This window comes from Haliotis rufescens, unplaced genomic scaffold, assembly GCF_023055435.1.
Source record: "Haliotis rufescens isolate VD_foot unplaced genomic scaffold, xgHalRufe1.0.p SCAF_35, whole genome shotgun sequence".
In the NCBI taxonomy this organism is placed as follows: Eukaryota; Metazoa; Mollusca; class Gastropoda; order Lepetellida; family Haliotidae; genus Haliotis; species Haliotis rufescens.
Window position 1 is genome coordinate 3,964,683 of NW_025964057.1, and position 19,357 is coordinate 3,984,039.

Consider the following 19,357-nt stretch of genomic DNA (forward strand, 5'->3'; position numbering starts at 1 on the left):
AGCTCCATAATTTCGGTGTTCTCCAACTAGATGTATATATACCAACGGAAACAAGTAACTGTGCTTCATGTAAAGTAGAGACCGCCTCCATGGTCTAGTGGTAGAGCGTCCGCCCGGAGAGCGGAAGGTCCGGGGTTCCATCCCCGACCGCGTCATACCAAAATATGGTACCTATATTACCCTGTCTGGTGCACGGCATTAAGGCTCTTAAACAAGGACTAATCGGCTCGGAGTCAGTATACTGTGTCTGAGTAGGGTAACAGGCGACAGACACGCCCTACAGAGGGGAGGTGTAACAACTTAATTTACAATGTCAATATCGAGTTTGACCACCATTAGCTTTTGTACAGGCGAGGCAGCGGCAGTGCATTGGAAGACACCAGATGATTGAAAACAGTCTGGTAGATGTTGTTCCAAATGTCAACCAAAGATTGATCCTACTGAGCTGGCGTTTTTGGTTGGTTCTGGTCCTGTCATAGGCGTCGTCCAATCTCATACCAGATATGTGTTCAATAGGAGAGAGGTCTGGGGAAATTGCAGGCCATGGAAGTACAGCAATGTTATGCTGCAACAAAAGCCTGTGCAACATGTTGGTGGGCATTATCCTGTTGCAACGTGCGGTGCGTCCCTACGTCTGCACCCAGGGTAGAACATGATCTCGAACGAAGTCCCGGTAGCGTACGCGCAAACATCCAAAACATGCACGTGCTAATTGTGAATCACGACCTTAATGTCGAGATGTACCTTCATGAATATGGACTGAAAGATGCATTATTTAATTTCAGAATAAATGTATTTGTATTGAACTGTATATGAAGCAGTTACGTTTTTCCGTTGAAATAATCTGTGATGTGTTAATTATATTTTACCTTTGCCGGCAGAATGTTTATATCGTGTAAGTAGTCTCGTCCACATTGCTGAAATGATGCCCACCTGACCCCAACTCACTCACCAACTCCTTTCCCGAGTAAGTGTGGTTTTTTTTGTTTTTTTTTGTTTAGTCGGCAATATTCCAGCTATATGACGGCGGTCTGTAAATGATTCTCAGTTCGGGATATACATACCAACTAGGGGTGTTTTACACCATACCTTATCAAAATAGACTCGCCCAGTGTGAAAGGCGAGGGATACATGTCTGATGTTTTTTACTTGCCATGCCATATTGGATTCCCGGGTAGATTGTGTGGCGCCCATGTTTGGCATCCCCCGCCATGATATGCCTGGAATTAGCTCAAAGCGGCCATTGCCCTACTTACTCACTTAGTCGGGTGCTCACAGAGAGAGGTCAAAGTGATGTCAAAGGTCCCATTCGACAACCCACGTAATTTTATGACATCTCAACACCGTGTTATGTATTATCCAGTTCTTACACAAAACTTATGTTTGTGGTAGTTATACTGACAAATAGAAATACACCATATTTGAGTATCAAGAAGAATCAACATCGACCCTTTAACCGGGATTTGGTCAAACATTCGTCAAATTAAATCAGCTTAGGTTGATAGTTCTATCATAATACACTTGTGAAAAATACAACAACACGTTTTTAAAATGAATACATATGTCTGTGTAATGCAACGTGGATTTTTTTGGCACTACTACTCAGACACGACGCCATTACCTCACTCCCAACCCGTGAAGATCAGCGATAGAATAGGTCTTCAGCAACCCATGCTTGCCGTAAGAGGAAACTAACGGAATCGGGTGGTCAGGCTCGCTGACTTAGTTGATGCATGTCATCGTATCCCAATTGCGTGGACCGATGCTCATGATGTCAACCACTGGACTGCCTGGTCCAGACTCGATTATTTACAGACCGCCGTCATGTAGCTGGAATAATGTTGAGTGCGGCGTTAAACAACAAACAATCAAACAAACAGACAAACAAACATCATTCCCACTGAGGCAGCCAAGTGTCGTTTGATAAAAGCTTCAACGGGAGATATCGTTTGGGCAAGATTAAGCGATATCTCCTAGAAGATATTGGAAAAGTGAAATTGTATTTCAATGCTTTGCAAACCATTGTGACGTCATCGATTACCAAGACGTCACAGTTAAATGACGTAGTTAATCCATCTTTCGATGAAACTGGTTAGCAGTACTTTTCTACAGTCAAGTTAATGCTTATAACTGTACCTTATCGCAAGATAAAGTCCAGTCGGTGCCTTTGATCTTTTGGCAAATCATCTTAGAATATTGCCCAAAGGTTAGAAATAACCAGTGTTGCTTACGTCATTCAACAATTGTGGTTTTCTGAGAAAACCACAATTGTCGAATGACGTCAACAATCTTCAGCTATGACGTCATTTCTAGTGTGACGTCATTCCGATCTTACGTCTCAATAACATTCGAATGACGACAACAATGCCGTGCGGGTGACATAAACAACACACTAGTGCGATAAAGTACACTTTACACATAATTGACAATTCGGCACCACTCGCCCCTTTCCGTAACTCGCTATTATGCTTGTCCCGGAATAACACGAGTAGTTACGAATGATAGTGGACTGACGTCATGGCGCTGTACAAATTGCCTCCATCGCGATCTAACGTACTCTTGGTAACATCGTTCGTTCATTACCGCCAAACAGGATGGCGCAACCATGTAAATTTTCGGTGAAATAGTGTCTTTTAGCTTTAATGTTTCAATATTATTACGTTGGAAGATCATGAAAACCTTCTCTCATGCGTAGGCTTATCACACACATATTTAAATAAGTTTGTCGGTGCCACACCAGTCACACAATTGTCGGAGGCGGGCGTTGGTGCCCCCGAATTATGTCTGTCTCTGGACACAGGAATGGGTCCACTGCAGCCCTTGAACAGTTTCATAACCACATGTACACATGTTGCTCAGTGAAAGGCATTCAGCACCTTGAGCTACAGTCCAACAAAACGTCATTTAGCCGCTACCCTTTCATAAATCGAGGTAAGTGTTCACTTTTCGATAGGCTGGTATAATTGTTAATGTTGATGAGTCAATACTGATCAGTTAATCATCACACGTACAGTGATGATGGCATTGAAATGTGAATAGAAACAGTCGCTCGTTTGATTTAATTTGTTGATATTTATTGTGAAAATGAAAGAAAGACCCGCGACACTGAACTTCGACTTGCTTTGTTTACATGTCTTAGGCGCCACAACGCACTTGTGAATGTTCCGTGATTAATCAAAAGCAAATTAATATGAAAAAATATATTTAAAATCCTACTTATTGCTGCATGTGATCAGTGTGGATGACCGCTGAACGGATAATGAAATAGGACGTATTCAAAATACCAAACTACCCATTTCAGTGGTGTTGTATAATGTTCAAAAGTAAACACGTCTCTTGACATAAGCATGCTGGCAATTAGGTAGAAGAGCCCGTCAGTTAGCCCAGGTCGAGGATTTCAATTAACGTCATTGGTCATTACTGATTTGACTTTATACCCGGCTCCAATAAAAGAAAATATTTTATGTCTTAAATACAGAATACCTAAAACACTGAACTGTGACACATATGAAAATAGCATGTCACTCGATGAGATAAACGCGTTATTTAAAAAAAGCCAAATATCCTCTCAGTAGATTTATTTAAATGTTTCACCACAACGTTCTTTCGATTATTAAAATCCAAGTCCTCCGAGTCAACCAATGTCGCACCTGTCTGGCCTCACCTCGGCCAGTGTCCCAAATAACACGCATTATATGCAACCTTAGATATCATACCAAATGGCGGCCGGGAGAGGGGGGAACACAACAGTCCTGTGTATTGCTATACAACTACGACAGGTTAACAAGAATTACCATTCCTGACAACTGCCCTTTCTATTTAATGCATGTAAAACGATAAATAAAGTAGAAAATGTCGCTAAGAAAAAAAAAGCAAAGATGCAGAACCATCCTCAGTTTCATTATTGATTCTAAAGTATCAACGTAAATGTAAACGCACTTATTCTTTGTATTACATATACAAGATCAGGGCACGAGTGTGCATTATCACAAACTACAAAGGGGACAGAACACTGTATTTCTAAGCGTGCAACGGTGTCTTATACCGACACAGAGTCACCAGGACAATCAACTCACATGGAAAAAAAACCGTCAAGAGCCCCTGCGTCTTGTTGCCGGGCAATTTCTGCGATTAACTTTCGAAAACGCCAGGCCAATCTACAGCGACCTGCCAACGGCTGAGACCCACCCCCCTTGTTTCAGAAGTAGTTGCTACAAACTAAACACCAGCCTGTGAATGTCCGCCATAAACTCCTTTTAAGCATTGTCCGCATTGTTTCCCATACTTACGCGTTGTTTTCGTGCCTTCGGGAAGATTTTACGAACGATTGAACCACATAGAAAATGAAATACGTGTTTTGCAACCCTTATGATATTTGTTGATAAATCTAAAAATGAATTCGCAATATCTGTTAATTAATGTTTGGGGTTAAGGTTGTTGCTAGGTCTGGAAGTTTCCTTGTATGTAATCCCGGGGGTAGGGCAGGTAAGAATAGAGGTCCCCAGTAACTTACTGATTGTCTCAGAGGGACTAAATGAACGCTCGTGATGTCAATCACTGGATTGCCTGGTCCAGACTCGATTACCTACACACCGCTGTCATAGAGCTGGAAACTCAGGTTTATATTTCCTGGCTATACCCCTCTTCGCCGGGCTACTAGTGAAGACGTATTATGACGATATTTATATCCATAAATTACTTTTATTGGCATTTTCCGTTTTCTTGTAAAAAATAGAAAAAGAAAAGAACAGACAACGAATGAAATATCCCTGACAAGGATATAGGAGATGAGACAAACCTAGCACACATTATGTATATAACAAACATGTCTATGTACATATATATATCTACATTCAAGGCGATGACTGGATGTGTTACACGCAGCATGATGGTGCTTTGATCTGAAATAGTCTAACTGAACATGTCACTAAATTAAAATTCTTGCATAAATCATTTCATATCTGTAGAACATGACAATATAACAATTCTAAATTAAACCAACAATACACATACAGAAATAGAGGCAAAGGGACGAGAAATGAAAATAAACTTTGGATTTCACGGACAGACCCAACATGACGTTACTTGTGACGAAGCTTGTCATAAAAAGCGGGACAATAAGGCAAGAAAACATTAATTAACATGTGACCAAACATACAGGTAAAAGGTATCAATACTAACCAAATAAAATTATTAAAAAAACGAAACAATGAAAACACCAAGTACAACTCTAACCAAAATGGCTCACATACAAAAATACAAATTCTACAAAGAAGTGAGATCGACTCAAAGATCTGTTATTGGCAGCTACAACTTCTGGCCAAAACAACCTGACACAGTTAGGTTAAAATATACTGAATGTACCTATTTTTGATGTGACCCCGGCAAGTATATCCCAGTATTACTGGCATCCATGCGGGATTAATGTCTACCCAGGTAACATCTACACAGCGCCACACTAGAGGTACTTGTATGTCAGTAAAAGATTTCAGAATATGTTCAGTAGTTGAACCACGCGACTTCCTGGACACAAGTATGCCCCTTTCTTAATATTTCTGTGCATGGATAACAAACAAACAAACAACAAGCGTCACAGTAACTTTGCCTGTGACGTCATATCCTGAATGTAAACGCGTGAGATGGCCAGTCTATGACGTCACAGTGCTGACTATCAGTATGGGCTGAGATTGGATGACAACCACAAACAGAAACAACTGACTCGTGTCACAGCATTTGACGTCACAATGCTGAGGTCGTGTCGCCGCGGCAGCCCGTCACCTGGGCGTGGTGAGGTCTTCTATCATGACTTGCTTGTACAGGTCCCAGTCCACTTTGTTCTGCAAGTTCTCCTGGAACGTCTCCTCGGCTGGGTACGGCCTCAACTGCTGGCGCACGCACTGCTTGACCAACTCGTTGGCGTGCTTGGCAAAGAAATCCTTGGACAGCATGATGCACTCGGCGCCCCTGCTCACCTACACACAGTGGTCTGAGTTGATGTTTGGTTTAAACATATTTTTATTTCAAAGAAATCTGGATAGGTAAACAAGCAAACTTGCTTATGTAAATATCTCTCCAGGTAATAACTTCACAACAGCTGGTTATATACAAGATAATGTTAAACATAAATATACAAAATGCTCAAATGGACTACATGTACATGAAGCCGATATTTTGAAGTCAGTGGTGTCTGTGAAATACACAAATGCAGTTTTCCTTTATTATATGCATGAAATAAAAGGTACTCCATCTTTTGCTTTTGACAATGAAGTCGTAAACTGATTGAAGGACATCCATGTTTGTAGAACTGCTGACTGAACTATTGCCATGGTCTGGAAGGTAATTTAAGGTACCGACGTTTACTACAATATCTGAAAAACTATCGGACCTGTTCGTCACGGGTGGAACGAGCATTCTATGAAACAGCCATCTGCATAATGCTACCCCTGCGTCACAGGGCCATATAACACAGCTGAACCAATCAACTCAACTCGAAAGGGTGTACGGGAATCGCACACGTTGAGACGCACAACGGTAACACCGTATTCGTGCGTGCGTGAATCCCGTGCACTCTTTCGAGTGGAGTTGATTGGTTCAGCTGTGTCATATGGCCCTGTGACGCAGGGGTAGCATTATGCAGATGGCTGTTTCATAGAATGCTCGTTCCACCCGTGACGAACAGGTCTGGTTGTTGATGAAATATAGTGATAGCTAAATAGACAGATTTTTTATTCATGCACCGATTGTCTTTAAATGTAATATCCAGTTATGTATGACTGTTTAATAATCTCATACCAACTTTGACTGGAGTAGGTCCAATAGTTTTTCAGATATTGTAGTAAACGTCGGTACCTTAAATTACCTTCCAGATTATAATGTTGTTTTTAAATCATACCCACGTGTGTAGCAATACATAGTGTTTCTGATATTGTCGTATTTTTGACAGGTAAAGAAAAAGTGAACTGATGTCAGCAATATCGGTGCATCGATTGATGAAAAGTAGAATTAAGTAGTAGCTTTGAGAAAAACGAAAGTCCCTTTAATGAATGAGCATAATACAATCTATCTGAAAGCGACTTCTGAGGCGCCACAGGGGCTTTCCTCCCACATTAAGCTGACACGCCGTTATGTTGGTTTGTTGGTTTGTTAACGCCGCACTCAGTAATATTGCAGCTATATGACGGCAGTCTGTCAATAGTCCAATCTGGACCAGACAATCAAGTGACTAAAACATGATTATCGATCCACGTAATTCGGATCGATGACATGGATCAACCAAGTCAGCGAGCCTGACCACACGATCCCGTTAGTCGCCTCTTACGACAAGCACAGCCGCCTTTTACGGCAAGCATGGGTTGCTGAAGACCTATTCTACCTCGGATCTTCACGGGTCTGGCCGTTACGTAACTGAAATAACCTTCTTAGTGGCGTTATACTCAACTCACTCACTCACTCACTTCCCAACTCAACTCACCAGACTGACTGATGTAGAAGGCCTCTCGATGTCGTCATCAAACTGAATGCTTGTAAGGCCCTGAAGATATAGGAAGGAATAATGGGCGAGTACAACTAATCAGAAGTTAGAAAACGTGGTATGTATTCACAAACCTGTGTTAGTCCCGGAATAACAGGTTGTTTTGAAAACGATATTGCTGTAAACACGTTTTCCGGATCTTGTCTCAAATTTAGCCTCTAATATAGACTGGCTGATTATCTCAACCGTTTACGTAAAATACTACCTGTTGCCCGGAAAATGAAAGCGTCAATCAGTGTGTCTTGTATCAGTTGAAGATGCTCATGATGTCAATCACTGGATTGTCTGGTCCAGACTTGATTATATACAGACCGTAGTCACATAGCTGGAATATTGCTGAGTGCGGCGTTATGCAACAAACACACCAACAACTACGGGGCTACTTGTTGAGTGTACTCACAAAGGAGTCTCTGGGCTTGAGATGATCCACTTGGACAAAGAGTGGGCCCGTGTTTGTGTCCTTGACCTCTACCGGGGGAGGTGGAGGGGGGAGGTTCTTCTTGGGGATCTCGTACAGCCTTCTCTTCTCTGTGACGGACTGGAGGAACAAGTCAGATTGCAGGAATGAAAGTCAGTTGGATGGGATCCACACATAAGTGAGTGCAGCTGTACCAATGCCCCAGCCATATCACGTCGAAAGACGTCACAAATGGGTTTTCAACACTGTACACATATTGGTAACCGAACAGGTGTTTCGCGTGACGAGCGGGTGCTTTAACCACTAGCTTCCCATGACGGGCGAACACGTTGTTTATCAGTAATCCAGTTGTCTAATTTCAATGTTTCCCATTAGCTGAGATATTCATAAACATAAAGGGAGAACGGGTGGCCCATTTGTTAAGGCCCGGAATTTGCTGTGCAGAGTTGCGTCCCTTACGCGTTGCAGAAATCTATGATCGCGGGTTCGAAACCCAGATTCGTCCAAATTATACTGATTTTTTGTCAGCACCGTGCTTGTGGGTGTCGCCTAAGTAGGAAGCGTCAAAGATGTGCATCACGTCGGGCTTTTCTCCCAAATCAAGCTGACACGCTGTGACATAACTGGAATAGTGTTGAAAGCGGGGTTACACCAAACTCACTCACTCAGTCCTAAAACTATAACTCATCATCAGCTGGTCACCCCGAACCAGTCATGCTACTCACAAAGTGCGCCTTCCTCGTGTCCGGTCGCTGCATGTACTTGAACTTGGAGAACCTCCCCTGGCCCGGATGTGCCGTGTTCTCCTTGTTGCCCTGGTAACACGTCATACGTCGATAGCGAGTCACGGTCATTCTCTAACTAGCAAACCTTTTTTTCTTATCATCGCAACATATTATCAAAATACAAAACAAAACATATGCAATTACAGTATTTCCTAATTAATTATCAACAAAATGTATTTGAATATTGACTGAGTGTATAAGTGTACATATTGCTTCTGTGGTCTACTACCAATAGTCTTTACGGCCACACTATGGTTCTCGAGAATAATAAAAAAATCTACTTGAGAGTTGTTGTTTTTAAGCTCTAGGTATGCTATATATTTAAATTATCTTTTGAAATATTTTATTAATACAGTTCCTTGTTTAAAACGTCTTCTAGGATACGATTACGGTGAAACCCCGTTTATCCGGACGGTTTCCAACGACAGCGTTTGGATTAACAAATATCCTGATTAACAAATTAAGGTACTTGATATTTCCCCTTTTATTATTTTCAAACCTTCCCGACATTAGTCACCCCGTCCGCGAAAATACAGTCTATCTCTATACTATTATGATAAATATCTAGACCAAAAGCTTCCCCGGAAGTGACGTCTTCATATCCCTATCAGCCCATGAGTGTTATCTGATTGGACGGTTATGTGTAGCGACATGGTAGCAAGGGTCCAGTGTATTTACCAAACTAGAATGGAAGCGTGATACTCTGGATTATCGAGGATGCATGGTTTTCCGGACTACCGAGGCTGTATTGTTTACAGCATGCATCTGAATGCCTCTCGGTTTAAACTTGAGCTGTCGGCTAGCTATGAGGCTCTTACCGCGGCATCTTCAGCATCTTTGGCGTCAGTCGGTGGCATCAGTTTGGGCAACGCCCTTTTCCTCCTCTTGAGACCCGTATCCACCTTGGCTCCTGCAGAGAACACACACATAGTCAGACTCGGAGTCCTACAACCTTTACATTGAATACAATACCCTGTACGTCAGTACAAAACACGGTCGTCCTCTGCGACTTTGTTCGTTTGTTGTTTAACGCCGAACTCCGCAATATTCCAGCTTTATGATGGCGGCATATAAATGATCGAGTCTTGACCAGACAAACCAGTGATTGACATTGTGAGCAACGATCAAGGCTGTCGGGGTACAATGGCATGCTTATTAGCGAGATCTGACCACCGTATGCATTACATCGCCTCCTCAGACCAGCATAGGTTGCTGGGGATCAACTCCGGCCTCCCCACGGGTCTCATCACCCGAGTGCGATAGCTTCAAGATGAGAGGCTTAGTTTTCAGGTGATCAGAGACCCAAATATGTTATATATTACATGACAGTACCAATATGGTCACCGAAAATGAAAACACGAAAAGAGGCCTCGATGATATAGTCCGAAATCAAGAGCCTACCCGAGCCGGTCTGTCATGTTGGCGTGACACGTGAGTCTCTCATGCAGGCGTGACACGTGACTATTTCACGCCACTTCGGTTGGGCACGAGATACTAATCTCAATAAAATCAGATTCGTTTCTTTTCTGATACGATACCTTTTCACGCACGGGCACCGTATCTGAGTACACAATCTTATTTTTGTGAGATAGCGAGATCCACAGCTCAAAACAACTTGGATAATATTGTGTGCACACTAAACAGTGACGTCAGTGTTGCGCTACACATTGCTTGCTGGTTTAGAAGCCAATGACGTCAATACCACGGGTGATCGTGGCCATTAGTATTCGGTATTAAAACGACATTGGTTGCTAAAACTGAGTACAATGTGAACTGTGAGTACAATGTGAACTGTGGGTACAATGTGAACTGTGAGTACAATGTGAACTGTGGGTACAATGTGAACTGTGAGTACAATGTGAACTGTGAGTGCAATGTGAACTGTGAGTGCAATGTGAACTGTGAGTGCAATGTGAACTGTGAGTGCAATGTGAACTGTGAGTACAATGTGAACTGTGAGTACAATGTGAACTGTGAGTACAATGTGAACTGTGAGTGCAATGTGAACTGTGAGTACAATGTGAACTGTGAGTGCGTTAAAGTGCTGATAACGGGGATAGGAATAGGGGACGTGCGTCTAAAATTATACAAAAATGTGGAATGAATTTAAATCATTCGGAAAACAATTTGCATTTATTAGCAAAACATTGTGAATTAATAGTTAATCTTGTTAAGAAAAAATCCCTACATGGTTTACGTACGTTTCCTATACGTCAACACGATAAGTATACTACAGGTACACCGTCAAACTACAGGTACACCGTCAAACTGCAGGTACACCGTCAAACTACAGGTACACCGTCAAACTCTTTCTATGAAGGTTTTGTGTATCATGAGGGGCGTTTCTTGGAGAGACAAAACATTTCCTAATTATAATCGGAACTTCGGTTTCCTGTGGTGCCTGTCAATCCCTATATGGGTCTGTGCGAATGTGTCTGCGTTTTGTAACTCTCCACGTGTATGTTCAGTGGCGCATGTGATGTGTCTGTTCCTGTGTATGTGTGTATGGTTCCCCTCCGTCCCTGCACGTGCCCCGTCGCTCATGCTCATGCGCGACATGTCTGTCTGTGTGCTGCTTCCAAACTCCTCCATGCACGTTATTCGCGTGTCACACCACCTCATGTACCTTCCATGTGGTCTGTGTCTGTGTGTCTGTGTGTTTGCGCGCAATTGTGTGAGCATGTTCGTTGATGTTCGATGTATGTGCAAGATTCTAGTAATGGACCAGCTGACATTATTCTCTGTCACACGCGTAGGTCTACGTGCATCCTAGCCTCATCTCACTCACGCTGTTCCCCCGTGACCAGGTTGGGGAGCTTCACCCCCTCGCTACACTCCAACTCCTTCTTGGGAATTCCGATTCGAGGGGTGACCCCTCGGAGATGCTTCAGCACCTGACAGGACCCCTGGAACAAACAGCAACGTTACAGGTGAGATAACGCGTTTACACCTGGGACATACAGGGACGTTACAGGTGAGATAACGGGTTTACACCTGGGACATACAGGGACGTTACAGGTGAGATAACGGGTTTACACCTGGGACATACAGGGACGTTACAGTTGAGATAACGCGTTTACACCTGGGACATATTGGGACGTTACAGGTGAGATAACGGGTTTTCACCTCGGACATACAGGGACGTTACAAGTGAGATAACGCGTTTACACCTGGGTCATACAGGGACGTTAAAGTGAGATAGCGCGTTTACACCTGGGACAAACAGGGACGTTACGGATGAGATAACGCGTTTACACCTGGGATATACAGGGACGTTACAGGTGAGATAATGCGTTTACACCTGGGACATACAGGGACGTTACAGGTGAGATAACGGGTTTACACCTAGGACATACAGGGAGGTTTCAGGTGAGAAAACGGGTTTTCACCTGGGACATACAGGGACGTTACATTTGAGATAACGCGTTTACACCTGGGACATATGGGGAAGTTACAGGTGAGATAACGGGTTTTCACCTGGGACATACAGGGACGTTACATTTGAGATAACGCGTTTACACCTGGGACATACAGGGAAGTTACAGGTGAGATAACGCGTTTACACCTGGGATATACAGGGACGTTACAAGTGAGATAACGCCCTTACACCTGGGTCATACAGGGACGTTAAAGTGAGATAACGCGTTTACACCTGGGACATACAGGGACGTAACAGATGAGATAGCGCGTTTACACCTCGGATATACAGGGACGTTACAAGTGAGATAACGCGTTTACACCTGGGACATACAGGGACGTTACAAGTGAGATAACGCGTTTACACCTGGGACATATGGGGACGTTACATGTGTGATAACGCGTTTACACCTGGGATATACAGGGACGTTACAGGTGAGATAACGCGTTTACACTTGGGATATACAGGGACGTTACAAGTGAGATAACGCGTTTACACCTGGGACGTATGGGTACGTTACAGGTGAGATAACGCGTTTACACCTGGGTCATACAGGGACGTTACATGTGTGATAACGCGTTTACACCTGGCACATATGGGGACGTTACAGATGGGATAACGCGTTTACACTTGGGATATACAGGGACGTTACAGATGAGACAACGCGTTTACACCTGGGATATACAGGGACGTTACAGATGAGATAACGCGTTTACACCTGGCACATATGGGGACATTACAGATGAGATAACGCGTTTACACTTGGGATATACAGGCACGTTACAGATGAGAGAACGCGTTTACACCTGGCACATATGGGGACGTTACAGATGAGATAACGCGTTTACACTTGGGGTATACAGGGAAGTTACAGGTGAGATAACGCGTTTACACTTGGGATAAATAGGGATGTTACAAGTGAAATAACGCGTTTACACCTTGGACATACAGGGACGTTACATGTGTGATAACGCGTTTACACCTGGGACATATGGGTACGTTACAGGTGAGATAACGCGTTTACACCTGGGACATACAGGGACGTTACATGTGTGATAACGCGTTTACACCTGGGACATATGGGTACGTTACAGGTGAGATAACGCGTTTACACTTGGGATATACAGGGACGTTACAAGTGAGATAACGCGTTTACACCTGGGACATACAGGGACGTTACATGTGTGATAACGCGTTTACACCTGGGACATATGGGTACGTTACAGGTGAGATAACGCGTTTACACTTGGGATATACAGGGACGTTACAAGTGAGATAACGCGTTTACACCTGGGACATACAGGGACGTTACATGTGTGATAACGCGTTTACACCTGGCACATATGGGGACGTTACAGATGAGATAACGCGTTTACACCTCGGACATTCAGGGACGTTACAAGTGAGATAACGTGTTTACACCTGGGACATACAGGGACGTTACAGGTGAGATAACGCGTTTACACCTGGGACACACATAGATATTATCATACGAGCGTCATACTGGTTTTGCGAAACGAGTCAGAATTATTGTATTTACCGAGCGAGAGCGAGAGTCATACATGAATGTTTACACGGGTTTCGATAAATCAGTTTGACACACAAGCGAGTGTAATAACAAACAAACAAACAAATAAAACAAAACGAAAACTCACCGACTTGACGACATACAGCCAATCTGATACTCGGCTGTCCTTGACGATGACCACGTTCCGTCTGTGGAGAGAACAGTGGTACAGCTAGTACAACATAGAGCCAGTTTAAGGAACCACAGAGCTCTCCATGTCATGTTTTTCGCCTTACGCTCATATATAACAGCATAAAACCGAGGTGTTCTGTTTCCTTCAACGATAAAGCAGATCAGCACACAATCCAAGAAGTGTTTCTCTGAAACCACTGCTTTGTAAATCTGACGAGTAAACATGGCCTGTGACGTCAGCGTCTATTTCACTTACCAGTCAGGTTTTCCTAAATCATTCAGGACATACCCTTGAACTATGTAAAGCACCCACTGTCATAGCATCATCATAGAGATTAACTGCAACTAAATTAACTGTATTGGATTTGACCAAACAATTACAAAACGTATCAAAACGTCACGAGGATGAAAGCAGTCGCCGACACACTGTAAACTTAACGTCCAAAACACAACCTTGATACCCCTATCAGATACATCAGTTTCAGTTTTAACCATCGTCAAACGTGGGTGTATAACTTCTTTTACCTGGCAGTTTGCATGCAGATAAAGATACATATGTAATTGAATGTACATGAAGCTTTAACAGTTTGTGTGTATAAGAAACTTAAATGATCTATCTAAAATATAAAACAAAATATTTTATTTTTTTCAAATCTGTGTTGTTATTACATTTGTCATTATCATGATGTTGATCATTTAACTTTTACGAACGCTTCCGGCAATTACAAATTTCGCACTCGGGGCACAGTTTGATACACCTGGAATATATGATAGGAATATGAAACAGTATGCCCCTTAAATGACCAACGGAAACTTGGTAATGGGGTGAGATGTGTGGGAGATGAGAAGAGTGTTTTGGAGGACTTACTTGAAGAAATGGAGGAGGCACATCTCCGGTCTCTCCAGCAGCTTCTCAATAGGCCAGTCCTTCATGAACTCACACTGGCTGCAGAACCAGAACACGAAAATGAAGCAACGAGACACAGCCAACAACATGGAAATGAAGCAACGAGACACAGCCAACAACATGGAAATGAAGCTGTTAGACACAGCCAACAACATGGAAATGAAGCTGTTAGACACAGCCAACAACATGGGTATGAAGCAACTAGACACAGCCAACAACATGGAAATGAAGCTGTTAGACACAGCCAACAACATGGAAATGAAGCTGTTAGACACAGCCAACAACATGGGTATGAAGCAACTAGACACAGCCAACAACATGGAAATGAAGCTGTTAGACACAGCCAACAACATGGAAATGAAGCTGTTAGACACAGCCAACAACATGGGTATGAAGCAACTAGACACAGCCAACAACATGGAAATGAAGCTGTTAGACACAGCCAACAACATGGGTATGAAGCAACTAGACACAGCCAACAACATGGAAATGAAGCTGTTAGACACAGCCAACAACATGGAAATGAAGCTGTTAGACACAGCCAACAACATGGGTATGAAGCAACTAGACACAGCCAACAACATGGAAATGAAGCTGTTAGACACAGCCAACAACATGGGTATGAAGCAACTAGACACAGCCAACAACCGAATGTACACCTCTTCAAGTTCTATAAATCATTAGACACGAGCGGCCCAGTCCTCTAAGGCACCGCAATTCGCTGGGCAGAGCTACGTCCCTTCGGCACGCCAATGATCGTGGGTTCGCCCCGATTATATGTCTAGGTTTGTCAGCACCATTCCCGTGCTTGTGGGTTTAACCAAAGTGGTAAACGTCTAAGACCTGCATCACTTCAGGCTTTCCTTCCACATCAAGCTGATACGCCGTTGTATTACTGGAATTTTGTTCAAAGCGGCTTTAAACATAACTCACTCACACACTCACAAGTAAACACAAAGGAGATCACGGGTAAGTAAGGTGACACAGAAAAGTAACATCTGCATATCAAATGTTAAGCATGGGTTTCAGCAGTGTGGGGAATCGAATCTGGATGTCTGTGTTATCAAATATATAACCAATGCCAAAGGGACAAGGCGACAGCCGGGTGGGTTATCTCCCTTGTCACATGTACATGAAGACACACAGACGTGTTTGTACCTTGCTGTGAGATATGCCTGAATGCCAATCTCATTAAATCTCATTAAAATCAGATCTGAGTTCTCGCTACCGCTAAACAAAGATCTGAGGACATCCCATTGCGGGTCACGTCAGACCGGCCTTTCGCGAACTTTGACCGACCAATGAAATGACTGACAAGAAGTCGACATCAGAAGGCTTCTCATGCTTTACGACACTAATTTCAAATTGGCGATTACGCTTCGAAACATATTTTGACAAATTCTCGATAAAAAAATTGAAACCTGAACAAAAGAACATTCTGGAATGGCAAATATATGGTCTAGATTGTATGGATTCAGTCGTTAAGCCCGTAGCTATCGATCGGAATACCTCGTGTTAAAGTGTTCGAGGTTGCATCAGTAGTTATCATATTCCGACTGTCACTTTCATGATCTGGTAAGCGACGCTCTGATTGGTCGGATGAAAGGTCGTTCTAATGGGATGTTCTCAGATCTTTGTTCAGTGGTAGCAAGAACTAAGCTCTGATTTAAATGAGATTGGCCTGAATGCCTGCAGATGTTGAATACAGCATTATACCAGCCCGCACGTATACCACTCGAAGTCCGGTATAACGATATACCGTTTCAGAGCAGGTAACGTTATGGCCCCCGGACAACTATCTAATTTGGCTTTCCGCTTCTCTTGAACTAGGAATAACAATACACGCACACGCGCAAGCACACACATTCATACACACATATAGTTTTATCTTCAAGCCGCTCACCTGACAAACTTAATATGGTCGGGAATATCATCCGGACCAGAACCCGCCATGAATATCTCGAAGAAATCTACTCGGCCAATGGTCAGCAGCTGGACCGTATCCTGTGACGTCACAGTGGCTGTCCGTCGCGAGCGATGGAGTAGGGCCAGTTCCTAGAAGAGGAAACAACAAAACATGTCAGGTGCGTCTCGCTAGGCCGAGATTCGAACACCTCACATTATTTGAAAATATCACAGTGCCACGAGGCCGACATTTGAATCTATATCACAGCGCCACGAGGCCGACATTTGGATATATTACAGTGCAACGAGGCCGACATTTGGATATATCACAGTGCCGCGAAGCCGACATTTGGATATATCACAGTGCCACGAAGCCGACATTTGAATATATCACAGTGCCACGAAGCCGACATTTGCATATATCACAGTGCCACGAGGCCGACATTTGATTTGTTTGTTTGTTGTTTAACGCCGCACTCAGGAATATTCCAGCTATATGACGGCGGTCTGTACATAATCGAGCCTGGACCAGACAACCCAGTGATTGACATCATGAGCATCGATCCACGCTATTGGGATACGATGACATGCATCAACTAAGTCAGCGAGCCTGACCCCCCGATCCCGTTAGTCGCCTCTTACGATATGCGTGGTCGCTTTTACGGCAAGCATGGGTTGCTGAAGACCTATTCTACCCTGTTTCTTCACAGTACCGTCGAATATATCACAGTGCCACGAGGCCGACAATTTAAAATCGGACAGTGCCACGAGGCCAATATCTTAACATCTCACCTTACTAGGGCGTCGCCATCAGAATAGCTAACAGTACCATATTTATGACATTTAAATTCTCACAGAACAACGAGTCAGACATTTGAGAATCTCCAAGTACCATGAGGCCGACATTTGAACATCTCCCATTTCCCAAAGGCCGAGACATTCGTATACCTCACAGTACCACGTACCCGACATTAGAAAAATATACGGGTTGTGACGTCACAGTGGCTGTTGCATAGTCGTCAGAGAAAGACAATGGTTACGACGTCACAATGGCTACTCCATAGTAATCAGAGTAAGAGCATGGTTGTGACGTCACAGTGGCTACAACTTACCCCGAAGCTCATCCCTTTCCTCATGATAGTGGCCGTGCGGACAACTGACCCCCCGGTCTTCGGGTCTCGGATAAGGATGGTCACGACAGCTGAAAGACAAATATCTTGGAAGTCAAATAAATAGAGAATACTGCACTCATTCTCGTTAGATAACACATTTTACGTAACGAGTGGACTTTCTAGGGTATCTGACCAAGCGAAAGCGAGTGGACTTTCTAGGGTATCTGACCAAGCGAAAGCGAGTGGACTTTCTAGGGTATCTGACCAAGCGAAAGCGAGGTCAGAAACCATAGAAAGTTCACGGGTTTCGTAAAAATGGTATCTAACGAGAATGAGTGTGGTATTTTATATATTACCCACGTTAAATATATATTTAAGTGTAAATACATCACAATTTTCGTTCGTTGACAGACCAAACTGAAACCGGTTGAAAAATCTGGTTGTGTATGAATATTGATATATGGTTCATTCTCCGCTAAAGTTGCACATTATGAATGAGTAATTGACCACGATGAAACTTATGAATGTCTTCATTTTTATTCAACACAATTCATCAATAAGGTTCAGTGGTTACAGAGCTAAATTTAAGTTTTCTCAGTGAAAAATAGTGACTTCACAGATATTGTGAAGTTCTACTCCTCTATGAATGCGATACACCTAACTGCTTGAGAGTGTGATTGTTTTTACCATTAAATAAAAGTTCAATATCATGTCGATGATGAAACATGCATCAGCAATTTGGGAAACAATAGTGACCCAAATATGGTTTTAATAACGGTAACGTATCTGGTCATTAGCAATGCTTTAATTGGTAAGACAAAACAGTGAACATATTGAACCATAACATTAAAATTCAAATGGTAAGTATTTCTTTTATAATCACAAGAGTATAAAATACTCACATCTTGGGATTCAAGACTGTAGTTTCGAAGGAACATTATGCAAAGTCAATGATTGCAACGTATCTGGCCTAACATCTACCATTCCTAACGTATGTAACATGGCAACTGGAACAAGTAAACACAAATGAATCACTTTTAGGGACTTTGAAAAATGTTGAAAACATTATGTGCCATATTTAACAAAATAAGAGTCCAACACCACATGGTAACGTATCTGACTGCGAAATCCATTTGTTCACTTCGGATTTACAAACTGAAGGAAGGATTCGAAATCTTCAGCTGACAATGTGCTGTATCTTTTTGACCTTCCAACAGGCAATGGCTCGGATACAGACTAAATGGGATCCAGATTTCATCTGATTTTGAGGGCCACTGCAAATGGGTTTTGCCACTGGACATACATGTTATGAAAACATCGAGTCGGTCGCATCTACCTCAAGAACTCTACCTACATACCAGTGAGTGTCGTAGGTAGCTGCAACAAACTCTCCAGCTGCAGGAAAGAATGGTGGGACAATCTCCAGATTGTTGGGTACAACATTATCTGATTCAGGAGCATCATCAGTTGAATTTGGTTGAATAATCTTGGTTTTCACTGGTTCAACCAGGGAACGTTCAATCCATCCTTGACATGGGGTAGACCAGTGCAAATATCCCAAACAATAACAAGACGTATCCCG

The 19,357-nt window shown here is 43.0% G+C and overlaps 1 protein-coding gene across 1 annotated transcript in view; it reads right to left on the bottom strand.

The window, feature by feature from the left end:
* Positions 1 to 3,091: 3,091 nt before the first annotated feature.
* LOC124134465 (cyclic nucleotide-binding domain-containing protein 2-like) overlaps positions 3,092 to 19,357 on the bottom strand; it is a 37,614-nt gene continuing 21,348 nt past the window's right edge. Inside the window, exons 8-17 of the mRNA XM_046499310.2 lie at positions 17,776 to 17,864; positions 16,662 to 16,813; positions 14,720 to 14,797; positions 13,808 to 13,868; positions 11,523 to 11,640; positions 9,553 to 9,644; positions 8,675 to 8,764; positions 7,932 to 8,069; positions 7,472 to 7,531; positions 3,092 to 5,972 (exon numbers count right to left, since the gene is read on the bottom strand). Of these exons, the coding sequence (XP_046355266.1) occupies positions 5,775 to 5,972; positions 7,472 to 7,531; positions 7,932 to 8,069; positions 8,675 to 8,764; positions 9,553 to 9,644; positions 11,523 to 11,640; positions 13,808 to 13,868; positions 14,720 to 14,797; positions 16,662 to 16,813; positions 17,776 to 17,864 (1,076 nt within the window). The 3' untranslated portion in view covers positions 3,092 to 5,774. The remainder of the gene's footprint in view (positions 5,973 to 7,471; positions 7,532 to 7,931; positions 8,070 to 8,674; positions 8,765 to 9,552; positions 9,645 to 11,522; positions 11,641 to 13,807; positions 13,869 to 14,719; positions 14,798 to 16,661; positions 16,814 to 17,775; positions 17,865 to 19,357) is intronic.